This window comes from Lycium barbarum, chromosome 1, assembly GCF_019175385.1.
Source record: "Lycium barbarum isolate Lr01 chromosome 1, ASM1917538v2, whole genome shotgun sequence".
Classification (NCBI taxonomy): Eukaryota; Viridiplantae; Streptophyta; class Magnoliopsida; order Solanales; family Solanaceae; genus Lycium; species Lycium barbarum.
In genome coordinates, this window is record NC_083337.1 from 7,797,888 (window position 1) to 7,814,660 (window position 16,773).

At 36.0% G+C, this 16,773-nt stretch overlaps 1 protein-coding gene across 1 annotated transcript; it reads right to left on the reverse strand.

The window, feature by feature from the left end:
• Nucleotides 1-2,586: 2,586 nt before the first annotated feature.
• Nucleotides 2,587-3,849, reverse strand: LOC132609172 (uncharacterized). The gene has a single exon (XM_060323039.1). The coding sequence runs from the start codon at nucleotides 3,847-3,849 to the stop codon at nucleotides 2,587-2,589; it is 1,263 nt and encodes a 420-aa protein (XP_060179022.1).
• Between the last annotated feature and the right edge of the window lie 12,924 nt (nucleotides 3,850-16,773).

A 16,773-nucleotide genomic window follows, 5' to 3' on the forward strand; every position in this document is an offset into this window, starting at 1 on the left:
CATGGTATTGTTTTTCCCATTTATCATGTTCACCATCATCAGAGAGTCCGATTCTATGATAACCACATGATAGTTATTACTAACACACCACTGAAGCCCATTAAGAACAGCCCGACCCTCTGCCATGTTATTGCTACACTTTCCATAGTAAGAGTAAAAGGCCATTTTCATATTACCTTGATGATCTCTAAGAATTCCTCCTCCTGCTGCCTCTCCTGGATTCCCTTTTGAGCATCCATCAGTATTCAACTTATGAATGTTATCAGGTGGTTTTTGCCATTTGATGATCTTGGTAGTTATCATAGGCTTAGCTCTATCAATCTTGCTACATAGATCTTGCCAGCTACCTCTGAAATTGAGGCTAGGGAATTGCTTGTTGAGGATGAGGATCATCAGTCTAATCACTTGGTCTGCAATTCTATGTTTAGTAGCCTTAATCCCTTCAAATCTTGCGGTGCATCTGCTCTTCCATATCTCCCAACACATGATCATTGGTAAGCATTGATACATGGTTTGTTGAATTTTGTTCTTTGTCTTAGCCAACCACCATTGTACTGCAATAGTTCTGATGGATCTATTGTGGAGTTTGATTCCACAAGAGTCACCGAATTTCTTCCATAGATGAGAAATTTCTCCTTCCACAAACAGATGTTGGATATTCTCTTCCTTTTTAGACTTGCAACAATTACACATCGAAGGTCCATGCACCTTAAATTTCCTCACTTTTTCATCAGTAGGGATCCTTCCCTTTAGTAGCTTCATCATAAAAAAGGCTACTTTAAAAGGAATCTTTGGATGCCAGATTTTTTGAGCCGTCATAGTGGCATTTCTAGCATTTCTCAATACTTTTCCAGCAGACTTGCAAGTGAACTTGCCATTGGGTTCAGCAGTCCAATTGATCATGTCTACTTGCCCATTATGAATTTTAATTTTCATGATTTCATCAGCAATGTTAACCGGAAGCTCAGATCTAAGCTTGCTCATGTACCATTCTCCTTCAATCATGAAGTCAATAACTCTGGTTTTCTTGGATTTAGTAGGAAGATGAAGATATTTGGCCAAGGAACCCTTCCCTGTCCAGTTATCCCACCAAAAGGATATATTTCCTTCACCAATACTCCAAATCATATGAGGTTCACATCTATCTTTAATATTCATGAGCCTTCTCCAAGTTTGAGACTGGTCAGGCTTGCTTTTCCTGGCAACCGGATGCATCCTTTTGCAATATTTAGCTTCCAGGAATTGTTTGAGAAGAGAATTCCCCGTTCTGAAGTTCCACCAATTCTTGGCAGAAAAGGCATCACAAAAACTTTGAATACTTTTAAATCCTGCTCCACCCTCCAAAGTAGGATAGCATAGTTCATTCCATTTGATCCAATGGTGCTTGTGTTTACCATTAGTATCTCCCCAGAAGAAATTTGCCATCACTATCTCTATTTGCTTAATAGTAGTTTTCGGAGGTTGCATGACTGAAAGGATGTGAAGAGGCAAGGATGATAGAACAGATTTGATCATCACTGCTTTGCCTCCAATGCTGAGGGTCTTGATGTGCCATCCCATTACTTTGCGTGTAGCTCTCACTACCATGTCATTGAAGTAACAAATCTTCTTCCTTCCAACAAAGATAGGGCTTCCTAGATATGTAAAAGGGAGTTTGATATGGGAGAATCCAGTAACAGCTCTTACATTATTTTTGAAGTTATCATTAGCTTTGGGATGGATGATAAATCCAGATTTGCTTTTGTTTATTTGCTGTCCCGAAATCCTCTCATAAATATCCAACTTGTTCATCATCATAGCTAGAGAAAGAGGATCACCAGATGAAAACAAGATAGTATCATCTGCATAGCATAGATAAGTCATAGTAGGACTGTTCTTATCCACCTGGAAAGGAATAAAATCTTGATTAACAAGACCATCAAGGAGCCTTGTCAGTAGCTCAGCTCCAATTACAAAAAGTGACGGGGATAGGGGATCTCCTTGTTTGAGACCTCTACTGGATTTGAAAAAGCCATGTCTAGTTCCATTAATATTGATAGAGTACCAGTTGTTGGATATCAGCCTCCATATCATACTTGTCCAGGTTTCAGAGAACCCCATCTGCTTCATAGCCTTAATCAAATAGTCCCATGACACTCTGTCATAAGCTTTTGCCATATCCAGCTTTAATATCACATTGTCATTAGGACATTTACCCTTCATGTTGTGAGCCATTTCTTGAGTCAAAATAATATTTTCAGTTATTGACCTTCCCCTGATGAAACCAGTTGGATTGGGGGAGATGATCTTATTCATGTATGGGATTAGCCTGTTGTTTAAAATCTTGGATATAATCTTGCATGAAAAGTTGCTTAGACTGATAGGTCTAAATTCATCAAGCTTCTGTGGTTGCTTGACTTTAGGAATAAGAATCAGGCAAGAGTGGGATATGGATCTTGGTATGTCACTGCCAGAAAAAAACTCCAGTATCATCTCATACAAGTCAGTTGCAATAATATCCCAACACTTCTTGTAAAAGGTCCCATTCACCCCATCTGGTCCAGGTGAGCTGTCTGAGTTCATGTTAAAAACCACTTCTTTAATCTCTTAAAGAGTAGGAAGTTTGCACATCTCCTCATTATCTCCTAGATCAATCACCCTTGGTAAACAGCTTAAAATAGAATCCTCCATAACAATGTTCTCTCTAGTGAACTGTTTCTCAAAGAACATAATGGCTTCCTTGGCTATGTCGTTGACTCCTTCTATCCAGTTTCCTTCATCATTCTTGATTTTGGTGAGTAGAAGCCTGTTTTTCTTGGAAGCCATGACAGAGTGGAAGAATCTAGTGTTCAAGTCACCTTCATTGTGCCACTTGATACTAGATTTTTGTTTCCAAAAAGCTTCTTCCACTTTATAATGCCTGATCAAGTTGGCATTAGCCTGATTAAGCTTCATCCTGTTTTCTTCATTATTGTTTTGCTGACACTGATCTTCCAACTCAGCCACCATTTTCTCCTTTTCCTTGGTGTTATTGAATATATCTCCAATGCAATTCCTGGACCACCAAGACAGATTTTTGGTAGTGTTTTTGAGTTTCACATGAAACTGCCACATTTTACTACCTTCAGTCTCTATATTCCAGGCATTTTGAACAACATCCATGAAACCTGGTTCATCCACCCACAAATTCAAAAATTTGAAGTATTTTGGAGGGACATTGTTATTGTTAGACACTGTTATCAGAAGAGGTGCATGGTCAGACCCTGTCCTTACTAGATGGGTAATAGTGGTGATGTTATATTGTTGACTCCATTGTTGATTTATCAATGCCCTATCCAATCTCTTCCAGATTCTCTCTCTTGGGGCCCAACCATTACACCAAGTAAACTTTGAGCCTATAAAACCTGCATCTTCTAATTCACAATCCATCATGCAATTAATTAAAGGCATGCTCTCAGACATTCTATGTTGATTACCCCCTCTTTTTTCGTCAGGATCTATAATACAGTTGAAGTCCCCAATCACCATCCATGGGTTATTACAACTACTAGCCATGTTTCTCAACTCATCCCAAAGCTCTTCCCTTAAGTTAGCCTCACACTTGGCATACACAAAAGTGACTGTAATTTGCCCATTACCAGTGTTGATAGTGCATGTGAGATGTTGCTCAGTGTCATGTATAATGTTACACTCCAATAATTCATCACAAAGGATCCATATCTTGTTAGAGCAATTGGCATATGCAAATTGATACCCCAAACCCCTTCTACATTTGTCAATTTTGGTGTTTCTGCAGAAAGGTTCCTGAAGAGTCATGAAAGTGATTTTATATTGTCTTTTGAGCTGATTTAGTCTTTCAAAGGCACCCATAGATTTCATGCCTCTGATATTCCACGATAGAGCAACTGATCATTTGATATCTGAGATAGCCTTAACCCTCCTAGTTGAAATTCCTGCATATTTGTAACTTCTTCCCCCTCTGCCTCTATATGTTGATGTTTCCCCTCTTGGTGATAAGTTGACCCTATCAGTTATATCTCCAAAAGCCTCATCAACTTCATTTGTTGGATGGTAGTCAGTAAAAGCTTCTGATAGACTATCTGTAACTACATCACTGTCAGAGTCTTTTTGGCCTTCATCCTCTTCTGAGTCAGTAGCTGAATTATAATATGACTCCTCTTCTCCTTGTCCTATGTCATCCTCATACTCATCACTGAGAATGTCATCCATGTCTTCCTCTGTTTTGTTGTTTCTGCCTTGTTCTGTGTTTTTGTTCCCCTCCCTTTTGTATTTGCCCTGAGGTTGTTTAATTATTTGTCCCTCAGATTCTGATTCACTGTGTTCTTCACTTCTCTTCTGCTCATTAACATCCCTGATGTTTTTTCTTTTTTGATTTTCTATTCTTTTGATCTTTCTCTTGCTCATGTTGTTGTTCTTCTTCTCCTCTTCCAATTCCTTGTGATTAATTCTGTATTTGTCAGCTCTGCTACTATCTTGTGTCCTTTTGTCTCCCTCATTTTGATAGTTTTTGGTATTGTTATTGATGCTATTGATCCTGTGCCCCTCCTTTTGATACATATTGTTCTTGGTGTTTTTGGTGATATCTTGATGTTGTCTCCTAACCTCCGCATTGTTGTTGGTATTTTCTTTAGATTTTTCTTTCCTTGTATTTTCATCTTTTGTATTAAGGTGAACTTTTTCCTGTTGATCTTGAATTTGCTGTTGTTGTGTCCTCCCTTTGTTATTGTCGTTGGTTTCTTTCATTCCTTGTGTTATATCCTGTTTTTGTTGTTGAATTGGGGCCTTTTCTTGGATCTCCTTGCCCTGTACCTTCTTGTTGTTAATACTGTCTTCCCTGTGAGTCTGGTCCTTCATATTTTGTTGTTGCTCCTTGTATCCATGATCCTGCTTGGTTTTGGTTTTCTGTCTATCAGTCTTGTTATTTGAAACCTCTTGTTTGTTGTTGTTAGTGTTGTTTTGAGCTCTTTCCTCTTTCTTTTGATTATTGTATTTTCCTTTCTTGGTAACTGTTGTGAATCCATCATCATTGATTTTGGTTTCTTGTTTCTGCCTTTGTTTGTCTTCCAAAATTTGAGCTTTGATTCTGTCCTCCCTTGCTTTGTTTCTGCAGATTTGTTCTTTATGCCCTTGCATTTTACAATAAACACAGTAGTCTGGAGCATCTTCATACTCAACCTTGAGCCATACCCCATCTTCAGTACCATCAAGTCTGTTATAACCCAACCAGATTTCATCTGGCCTAGGTTTAAGGAGATCCACCTCCACTTTTATCTTTGCAACATTACCCCTAGATTTGGAGTAAGTTGCCATATCAGGAGCCACAGCAGTACCCACAGAGTTTAGAATTCTAGAAACCAAATCCCATCTAAACAAGTGCCACGGTAATTGATGAATTAAAATCCAAACATGAGCAATTGTTGTCTCCTCTTCAGGTTTGAAATCCGGGCTCCATTTAAGAATCTTCATAGGAGATTCACCAATGTGAATAAAATTCTTAAAGCTAATGTGATTGAAGTCTAAAACGTTACCAAAGTCCAAATACACATGTTTTTTTGTCAAAGTAAGCTACTTTCATAGGTTCTTTGAGATGGTATCTAGTTCTAAAAACTGTTCTAATTTCTTCCATAGACGGTTTTCCTTTAATGCATTTTCCAACTATAGTGAGTTTACATTGTTCAGCAAGATTAACGAAATAGTCTTGCGCATTAAAGAAAACAGCTGGTTTACCGAGGTGAGTACCATATTTTATTTCCACCGGAGTGATGTCTTTGGCCTCCTCAGCAATTTTCATCCCCACTGTAGCAGCAAAAGTTGGCTTAGATATCACTTGTTCGTCGGTTTTTTTGTTCAATACTGGGTTAGTTTTCACGATCTTGATTTCCTCTTTGGTTTTGGCTCCCATTACAGTGTCTTCTTTGTGGGTGCTGGACTGCTTGGGATTATCAAAGTTCGAAGAAATTTTTGGGAAAGCTTCTTTTGGTTTTGCAGGGGCATGAGCGGGTTTCTCGTATTTTGATTTTAGGTGTTTGGATTGGTTGTTATCAGCGGCTTCTTCTTCATCTGTGGTAGAAACCTCAGCATAATCCTCTTTTGGAGATTGAGTCTGTTCTTCACCACCTTCTTCGAAATGTTTCAGGAATTCAGCTTCATTGTTTTTTGTATCTTCTTGATTGTTCTTCTTATAGGAGGAATTAGTTGTTTCCGCCATGTTTGGGTTGTTGGTGGTGGTTGATTTGCCTGTAATTTGATCGTTGGTGGTGTTGATTGGAACTTCAATGTTAACGTTGGGGTTGTAAGTACTATTTGGGGTTAAATTATTTGGTGGGTCAGGTGGGATCACTGGTGGGTGGGCATTAGCTTGCCCACTTATTTCAATAAAAGTCATCTTTTTAGAGAGAAGTCAGAGAAAAGATTAAGAGAGAGAATGACTATCTGTGACCTCCAGAGCACAAAATGATAGTTCTACGTTACTGTCGCATTATTTATGGAGTCGACCTAGATCACAGGAGAGGATGTACAAATAGCAAGGGGTCATTTGGTAGAATGTATTAGAGAAAATAATGCATGTATCAGTTTTGATATTATTAATCCCTTATTTGATACACTTTTTAAACTTATATATAACTAATTAATACAAGTATAAGTTATATACCCAATTAAGTATTATCCTATGTATAACTAATACATAGAAAAATCATGGTATTAACAATACCAAGCTATTAATACATGCATAAGCATGGTTGACAAAATTTCCCTTGAAGTCCCTCAAAGCTAAAGAATGTGGAGGGTACATATTTTTAGAAATTATCCAATGCATGTTATTTTTATGCCCGTTTGACATGATTTGAAACCATGGTTTCAAATCATGGTTTCAAACCATGTTTGGACATGCAATTTGAATATTTTAAGTTGTATTTTCTCTTATAGACATAAAAACCCCACAAATTGTGAAAACTATAAAAACATTCTCAATTCTTATACAATCTTACCAAATGAGCAAGTCATAGTTCATAACAAAATTAGTACACTACTAGAAGGCCTTTCTAAAAAATACAATATCAATTAATTAAACTTTAGTTCAATAAAAATGAAAATTTAACATGAATAGTAATGTAACTACTCTTTAATATAATCATCCCACATAAATTAAAGGTTGGTGGAAGTTAATGAGATTGGTAAATGATTGATGGGGGAATATCTACCAACGTATGGGTCTTTTTTTTACAAAATATAAACTTATGGGTTAAATTTTATATTGAAAAAAGTTGAAACCATGGTTTGAAACCATGAGTGAAAACGCATGTCCAAACGCTGGTTTGGGGTCATGGTTTCAAACCATGGTTTGAAAACGCATGGCCAAACGCCTACTTAATACACCATACCAAACAATCGATAAGAAATAATCTCAGCATAACTAATATCAGCATAACAAATCCCTGCATTACTAATCCCTCATTACCCATACACCCTATTCAATATGAACAAATATTCTCCGCATTACGAATACAACCTATTCAGTATTATTCTTATACACCCTAGCAAACAACCCTTAATTGTATTAGTAGAATATCTTAATGTGCCTATAACAGGAGTTGATATAACAAATGACTTTTAAATTGAATTCAAATTTAGCTTTAAGTAAATATATTTAAACCCGGTATTCTTCTAATTCACTTTTTTCTGATATGTTATCGTTTTCGGCCAACTCTTTAGATCCATGCAAGGTCAAATCGAAGAGAAATTTCCTATAGCATATGAAAAAGCCCCATGATAATATTCAAGGTAGTTCATAAGTACTTTTGCAAGCTTCAATTGTAAAATTTAGTGCACATACGCGCATGTGATTTGTCCCGATTTGTCATTCAATAACGATGCAGAAGGCCGTTGCTTTTCTTTCTCTTTTCTTTTTTTGGGTCCTTCTCTAATATTGGGACCATGGTCTCACAAAAACTATTTTCACAAGAACATATGCAGATGGTATTTAAATCATAAAAAATATATATGACAAGACTTGGGGTAAAACTAATGAACCGCATTAAAGAATATCCAAGATAATTAGATATACACATTATACATGCCATAGAGATGTAATCACAAAATTGATGTAAGGTGAGGAACCTAGTCCAATTAGTTGGTTCCTGTATGGGGGCCTGACACCTAATCCTAGCAGTGACATAGAATTCACTTTCCTGCATGCTGATCTCGCAACAACGTAATTTATAGAGAATCTTGGTAGATCTTTAACTGCAAATTTAACAACCGAGCGTGTAAAGTAGTAGAGTTATAATTCCAATATTATTACATTGTACGCTTCCTTTATTCTCTACGGTTAGGAGATCCTTTACAACCTTTAATTTTATGATATCTTTAACCAATGCTACTAATCGTGTGTTATATATTGTTTGAGATTGTCTCCTTGCAGACACACCTCCATTCTGAATATTGAGAGAACCCGAAGCAAGAAGTATTTATGTGAGCCAGAAAGAGATCAAACTAAAGAATAAAGTTCAAGCAATTGACTTTAGTTCAGCTTTTTAGTATGTCTAGATCTTGTAGTAGGTGTTTTGAATTGCAACCTTATTCACTTATTCAAGAAGCACTGTTTTCAGTGAGAATATTTTTCTTCCGGGCTGAGAGTTCAGCACTTCAGCTTAAAGATAGTAGCTACAATCACATAGAATGTAGCTTGTTAAGTGGCTAGGATTTAGTGTCTTAGGTTATGGATAATTATTTTGTAACCTGATGAACCTACAATCACATAGAGTACAATATTGTTTTTGTAGTAAAGTGTTTTAGAGATATCCCAGATGTTTGTCGTGATTTTTACTCTCTTAAGCAAGGGTATGTTCAAGGGTAAATTCAAACTTTCTCCCGTGCAAATATGAAGAAGCCACTCCTTTTCACCACCTTTTAAACTAGTAGAGTACCTAGAACACTTTATTCTCGTACAACTATATAATTGATATGAGCATGAATTTGTTTACAAGAAATTGATGACATTTGGCTGGATAGAATAGCTGTCGTAAGAAAAAACTGGAAGTTCGAGTTGGGATTTCCATATTCAATCGAAGAAAAAAGGGTTGTTCTATATATGTAGCAAAGTCATTCAATATTTCTGAGGACTATAGCTTTAAACTTCAATGTCGACAATGGACATACATTACAGATGATGCAGCAATCAATTACAAGCTGAAGTAGTTGAAACATACCCCATTTACGGCAACAAGTCGAGCACTTTACTCCACGTGAGTGAATTTCGAATACGAAGATTTTTCTTAAAAAAATAAAAATATTTGGGGAGAAAATTATTGTGAAGATGTGGAATTGAATTTCCAACTACCATCCAGCCACATATGATTCACGTATAGTCAGTAAGGTACATATCAAACAACAGTGGCGTCGTGATGATAATACTCCCTCCGTCTCAATTCATGCGTAACCGTTTGATTGACCTAAAAAAAAATTAAGAAAATTTTAGAAATTTGTAGTCTAAAACAAATTTTAAAATCAAGTTAATTATTTCTAATTATAACAAGCTGACATTCTTTTCGGGATATACTAAAAAGAAAAGTGTGCAAAATAAATTGAGATAGAGAGAGCACCATATGATTGACCAAAGCAAAACAGTACTTATCACATAACTTATCAATGCCCATTAGCTGGAGTTGATACTTTCTCTATCCCCAAATACTTGTCATATTATCCTTTTTGCCAGTAAAATTACATAAATTTTAATTAATAGTTTAAGATGTATTTTTTCACGATATTGATTATAAAAGTATTGCAACTAATAGTAGTTTTCTATACTTTTCAAATACCTAAAATTTTAATTTTAAAATATTAAATTGCTATATTCAAATTTAATTAGCTGCAAAAATTGCCAAATTGAATTTCGAAAAGTAAATCGAGACAAGTTTTTCGGGACCGGAGTGTAACATGTGATTGACCAAGCAACAAATCAAAGAGGAAATTGAATGTTCTCTTTTCAAGAGGAGCTGATGAAAACATTACTGCAGTAACATGAGAAGATTTGTCAAAAATGTCACTTCTAAGTTTTAATTGGCACTGTAGCCACTCATTTTCTTTTTCAATTATTTTTTTGGTATAGGGTTTAGAAAAATGGGAATGGGGTACTTTTCGCAATTTTAAAAATATTGAAAGTTTTAAGTTATACACTTAAGTCCAGTTGACTTCTAATAAAATACACAAACACCCTTTCTCTCTCATCCGTCCTTTCTCTTCTTTATTTCTCTTTCTAGCTTGGAACTCTCAAACTTCCACCTCTCCCCCAAGCTCCAACACGCCTTGATCGTCGTAAACAGGTAAGTTCTTTAACTCTGCAACTCCGTCGGATCATTTTGAGCTCCATATTGCCCTGAATTTTTTTTATTTTTTTCGATCTTGATAAAAAACTGGGTTCATAAAGATCTGCTTTTTTTTCAAAACCTTTGTTGTTTTGCCTGTTTTTTCGTCGAAATGTGCGTTATTTATGCTTATTTTGCTTGTTTCGATCTTTGTTTTTATGTTTTTGCTTTTTGAAATTATATATGGTCTATTAATAGACTTTTGGTCGATTATTGTTATATCGTGGTTGATCAACGTCTCTATTGTTTATATATAGATCGTATAAATGCCTAGGTGTAGAGGCAGAGAAGGAAAAATACTCCCCCGTTCTTGTGCTATGGTTGAAACTCGTTCTAATGCAAATCGTAAGGATAAAAATAGAAGAGATGAAGAACTTAGCTGAGATATAAAAAGAAAAAGAAGTGGCTGAGAGTGCGTCCCACTCATACCCCATTGATGAGTATATTGTTGATGAAGATAGAGCTGATAGTAGAGTTGAGAGTGTATCTGGAGATGGTTCAAACACTCTTGTGCTGGTGAAGATGTTGATCCTTTGTCCTTGCCATATTGTGCAAAGATAATTAACGTTGAAAAATATGGCTTGATCAAATAGCTGGATGATTATGAAACTTTTGCAGCAAAAGTTTCTATTAGGAGCAGGCTGTCGTTGTTAGTTGAATTTAACAATGTGTTGAGAGATCAAAAACTAAGGAAAATGTGGAAGTGTTCCTATTTTGGTCACTTTAGAAAGCTGTCAAAATTCTTCATCAATTTCAATGGACGGATGATCTACTATATGCTTCTTCGTCATGTGGTCCAGAAAAAGAAGCGTGAAATGTGGTTCCTCGTGAACGACAAGCCTACGTGTTTTGGCTTGAAGGAGTATGCGTTGATCACCGGTTTAAATTGTGGATCCTATTCCTCTTAATCTAGAGAGTACAGGGCAATTAAGAAAGGGGCTGAATTCTACGCAAAGGTTACTCGAAAGAAGAAGATTATATCAGACAAGCTATTGTCGGTGATAAGAGGGCCTAGATAAAATAAAGATGAAAAGCTGAAATGTTATCTTGTGTGGTTTATCCATACAATTTTGATCGCCAAAGATGTGTCCAGGGGTGTGGACACTGATTGGTTTAAAATGGCTGACGCTTTGGAATTCTTCCTGAGCTATCCTTGGGGAAAGGAATCCTTTGAACTCACCTTGGTATACTTGATGGACAAGGTAGACATTCCCAGGCACCACAAAAAACACCTTGATAAGAAGACGCCATCATATGCTCTCTACGGCTTCCCTTGGGTATTCATGGTATATGTTATAAACCACTGGTGTAGTAGATTATAGACTGTGTGCTATTAATTTTTACACTCAGCGATTATTTGTGTTATTATAACTCTGGACTTATGAAGCTTTCCCCGCACTTGGACTGCATGCTGGCAAATCAGATGAGGTTCCTCTACCTATTCCTAGGATTCTTAGGTGGCACACTACAAAAATGGAGTGATTTACTAAAGGTGATCCATTTAGTATTGGAGGGGAAATTAACAGGTATAAATTTGGAGTCTATTATCAATGTTTTTGCAAAAATATAAACTAAATGTTAATGTTTTGCATATTTGTAGGTTGTGCACCCTTACATCATCCCCACAATGCGTGAGATGGAGTAGGACTACATGAAAGACTTTTTGGCATTTGATGATGAGGTTGATGATCCCATCATAGATAAATTGAAGATTGAATTGGAAGGCGTGACCGTATTGGTTACACCAAAGAATGGCTTGAAGGCTCCTAGTAGGTTGAGAAAGCAGCCCAAGGAGAATTCTGATGAGGATATTCATCATGTTTCGAAGCATCGTAGTAGGTTTGAAAAGGAGTCCAATGAGCCCTCATATGATGTGGAATATTCAATCAGAAGATTTTGGTGATAATGTTAGCATTGAGACTTTTAGGGGTCGTGCCGCACCAAGTGGGGGCCCATCAATGCCGATAGAGCATGTGGAACTGCAGCAGCGTTTGGTGAAGATGGAGGAGTCTCTGAATGTTGTTCTCGCTTATGTGGAGGCAGAAAAATTTAGAAAGAGAGAGAAGACGAAGAAGAAGAATCAGGAGACTGTCAAAGAGAAAGGTGAACTTTTTGAATTTTTTTTGTTGTAATTGTGTTGTATATGATTTGCATTATTTTTAATTATGTCCAAAATATGCAGCACAAGCACCTATGGACCCATCTGCTATCAACAAGGTGAATGTAGGTGTTGAGCTCCCTAGACCAGCTGCTCAAGCTGAGAAGGCAGCAGATGTCTTTATGCAAACTGCCTAGGTTAATAAGAAGATAACTAGTGCTGATCTTGAGAAGGTTGAGGTCCCTAGATCAGCTTCTAAAGTCGAGAATGTTGAGAAGGCTGAGGTCGAGAAGGTTGAGCTCCCTATGCCAGCTGCTTAAGCTGAGAAGGCAGCAGATGTCCCTGCTAAGGTTGATGAGAAGAATGCTAGTGAGGCGAGTCAAGCTGATGTTGAATTTGACCTTGAAAAAGTTGTGTCGGGCTTCCTCGCCCAGATTAATGGTTCTTCACACAACTAATTTGGTTATTTGGGTTGTAACAAACAGTTAAGTTTTTACTGAATGTGTGTGGTGGATGATGACAAACAACAACCAGTACTAATGTCTGATAGTTTTAACAAACAATTAATTTTGACTGTTTTGGATTAATTTATGTGAAGGTTAGATCATTGAAACCTCTGTATATAATTGTGTTGTTGCCTTTTGAATTTGGATGTGCATAAATATTTTGGATGTTTTCAAATATGATTGTTTTAACAAACAATGAATTTGACTGTTGTGTATCTAAGTGTGTTGTTTCATTGTGAACTTGTATGTCTTCAAATATGACTGTTTTTACAAGTAGTGGTCACTTCTTAATAAAATTATCTATAGGTGACGTGAAACCTTATTATCTACTACGATGATTGTTGATCATCAACTGTGAGTTTATATATACTATTATCGACTATGAATAAAGTTTATGCACAAACTCAATAGAGATGTTATAACGCTTGAGGATAAACACATATTTTTCATATAAATAAAACCCGCTTCATATTGTCCAAAATTCTTCATACGCCAAAACGAAATACCAGTCCCACTACAGCCCTATTACATATTGCCCTATAGTAAACACCACTAATAAACCATACAAAAGCATCGTTAGTCTATTATTTTTCTCTTCAGCCACCATCAACCTCTGTTTTACTTCATCCCTCTCAAATTTAGCTTCTCCCAAGATAAATTTCAAGTGATTCTTCTTTTCTTCAGATTCTCTAAACAAAGAATAAAGTAATTCCTCGTTCTCTAAAGATTCTCTGAGTCTATTTTGCAGTTCAAATTTGGTTAAGCCTTTTGATGTTGGTGTCTCAGGTCCACCTGGGCTCCTGCTAGGTCCTGGGCTCATTTGAGATTTGATTATAGTCGCAGCCACTATAATCCTGAAACAAACATCAATCAATTAGAGTTTTTTGTCCTGAAAACATATAAAGAACGCATACATTTTGAATTAGAAACTTACAATTCCAACTGCACAATTAAAGAATCTGTACCTGGGTTCTTTGGGGTGCGTGATGTCTTCAAGACAGTATATTCACCGCAGAAACAAATGTCGAGATCTTGTGGTTGAGATGTTTCGGATAGCTGAGACATTTTGGGTGGAGTTTGATCAAGAGAAGAGACTATGGAGGTGTTTGATCAACAAAAGAGACTATGGACGTGTTTGATCAACAAAAGAGACAATGGAGGTGTTTGAATTTTGAGTCGGTTTTATATAAGGAAGGGTGATTGTTACCATTGAAAATTTAAGAATATTTTATTTTATTACCGTTGTAATAAATACGTTTTCTAACCGTCGAAACAAAGCTAAGTGTGCTGGGTCGATTAATAAACATAACTATAGAAAATGACTACGATCTATAATTACTCATTGAGACAATCTATGATGGACCTTCAAGGTTTATTATAAACCACGGGAATAAAGGTTTTTATTGGAACGAGAAGCCTGCTAAATTTGCACAAGTCCAACAAACCTAAAAAAAAATGAACCCCAAACCCTAAACCTAAAAAAAGCCAAAAATAAATAAAATAAAATAAATAAAAAGACTTATAATATTTAAACATTATAATAACACTTTAATACATCATATGAGAGTCCCCATCCGTTAGACACATGTTTAAAATAGTTTTAGGACACCTAATGGTCCTTAAATCACTAATATTAGTCTAAAAAAGTCTAAAATAAATAAAATAAAATAAATAAAAAGACTTGATACTATTTAAACATTATAATAACACTTTAATACATCATATGAGAGTCTTCAACAGTTAGACACATGATCAAAAGACCTTAAGCACATGTAATGTTGTCCTTAGAACAAGGTTGTGCTTTGAGAATAATAACTTATTGTTAGACTAATTGGATAGTAGTGATTTAAGGACCATTAGGAGTCCTAAAACTATTTTGATCATGTGTCTAATTGGTGGGGACTCTCATATGATGTATTAAAGTGTTATTATAATGTTTAACTACTATCAAGTCTTTTTATTTATTTTATTTTATTTTATTTTATTTATTTTTGGCTTTTTTAGACTAATATTAGTGATTTAAGGACCATTAGGAGTCCTAAAACTATTTTGATCATGTGTATAATTGGTGGGGACTCTCATATGATGTATTAAAGTGTTATTATAATGTTTAAATAGTATCAAGCCTTTTTATTTTTTTATTTTTTGTGGCTTTTTTAGACTAATACTAGTGATTTAAGGACCATTAGGAGTCCTAAAACTATTTTGATCATGTGTCTAATTGGTGAGGACTCTCATATGATGTATTAAAGTGTTATTATAATGTTTAAATAGTATCAAGTCTTTTTATTTATTTTTGACTTTTTTAGACTAATATTAGTGATTGAAGGACCATTAGGTGTCCTAAAACTATTTTGATCATGTGTCTAATGGATGGAGACTCTCATATGATGTATTAAAGTGTTATTATAATGTTTAAATAGTATCAAGTCTTTTTATTTATTTTTGGCTTTTTTAGATTTGGGGTTTGGGGTTTCATTTTTTTTTTTTTGGGTCTGTTGGACTCGTGCAAATTTAGCAGGCTTCTAGTTCCAATAAAAACCTTGATTCCCGTGGTTTATAATCAATTGTGAAGGTCCATCATAGACCATCTCAATGAGTAATTATAGATCATAATCGTTTACTAGAGTTATGTTTATTAATAGACCCAGCACACTTAGCTATATTTCGATGGTTAGAAAACAAATGCAACAAACAGAAAAGGACATAAATAAAACACAACACAAGAAATATGAAAATCAACCATATATTTCATTTCATTGCAACCCCCAACCATTACAGCAAAAACATCTAAAAGCTTTCATACATGAAAGCCCAAAAGTTGCTTCCATCTACAACGTTCACCAATGAAAGCTTTGCAAAAAACTTACAACAAAATGAAAATATACATAAAAACTAAAACTACATAACTAAACTAGTATAGGGGGTTTCGGGAAGGGGGGGGGGGGGGGGGGAGGGGCGGTTGCAGGGGAGTTATGAGGGCATCTGGGTCGATATTCTTCTCCTGCAAGAGGACACGCAAAAATTGCTCAATCCTGCAAAGAGACCTTGTCAATCTCTCCCTCTCCTTTCCCAGCCCCCTAAAGAGCCGTTCGAAGTCATTTCGTAGTAGAAGAACGTCTGGTGATGGAGTTTATAGCCTAGGGTGCCTAGGAATGCGGAGTCTTCTAGGAATTTTGGAGATGAATGATCTGAAATTTCTATGGGCCTGAGTTTATTTGAAATGGAGGAAATAAGGAATGGGGAAGATATAAAGACTGTTTGCATCGGTTAAGTAAACCATCACCCAATGGCTAAGAGACACGTGGCTATAAGCATGGATGTGTCATTTGAATTTGTATTTTATCAGTGTGATTAGACATGAAATGCCAGTATCCTTAAAATGTAATCATTACGTTACTCAGTTCCGCATGATAAGGGTTTTAATTGGGGAGTATAGATCTCCCAAAGGAAGACTAATTTCCTAACTATGAACAATTATAGACCAACGGACTGGTTTATTATAAACCCGCATAGAGTCTATGATAGACTAAAACAAAGTTGATTAATATTGAACTAATACAATAAAAATACATTCAAATAAAAAAATTCAAGTGGGATGCTCTCTCAAATATCGACACGTTGTTTTTTTATGACCAGGCCCCTTGCAAATCGAGCACTTGTTTCTCGACCCTTTTCTACTTTCCCTGGACTAGAAAGATTTCGCGACGCCATGAATATGCTTCACTATCTTCCTTCCAAGTTTGGGGTCGTAAAGGGGTGGAGGAATATACATGTTTGCGTACTTCTCTAGGACTTCCCATTC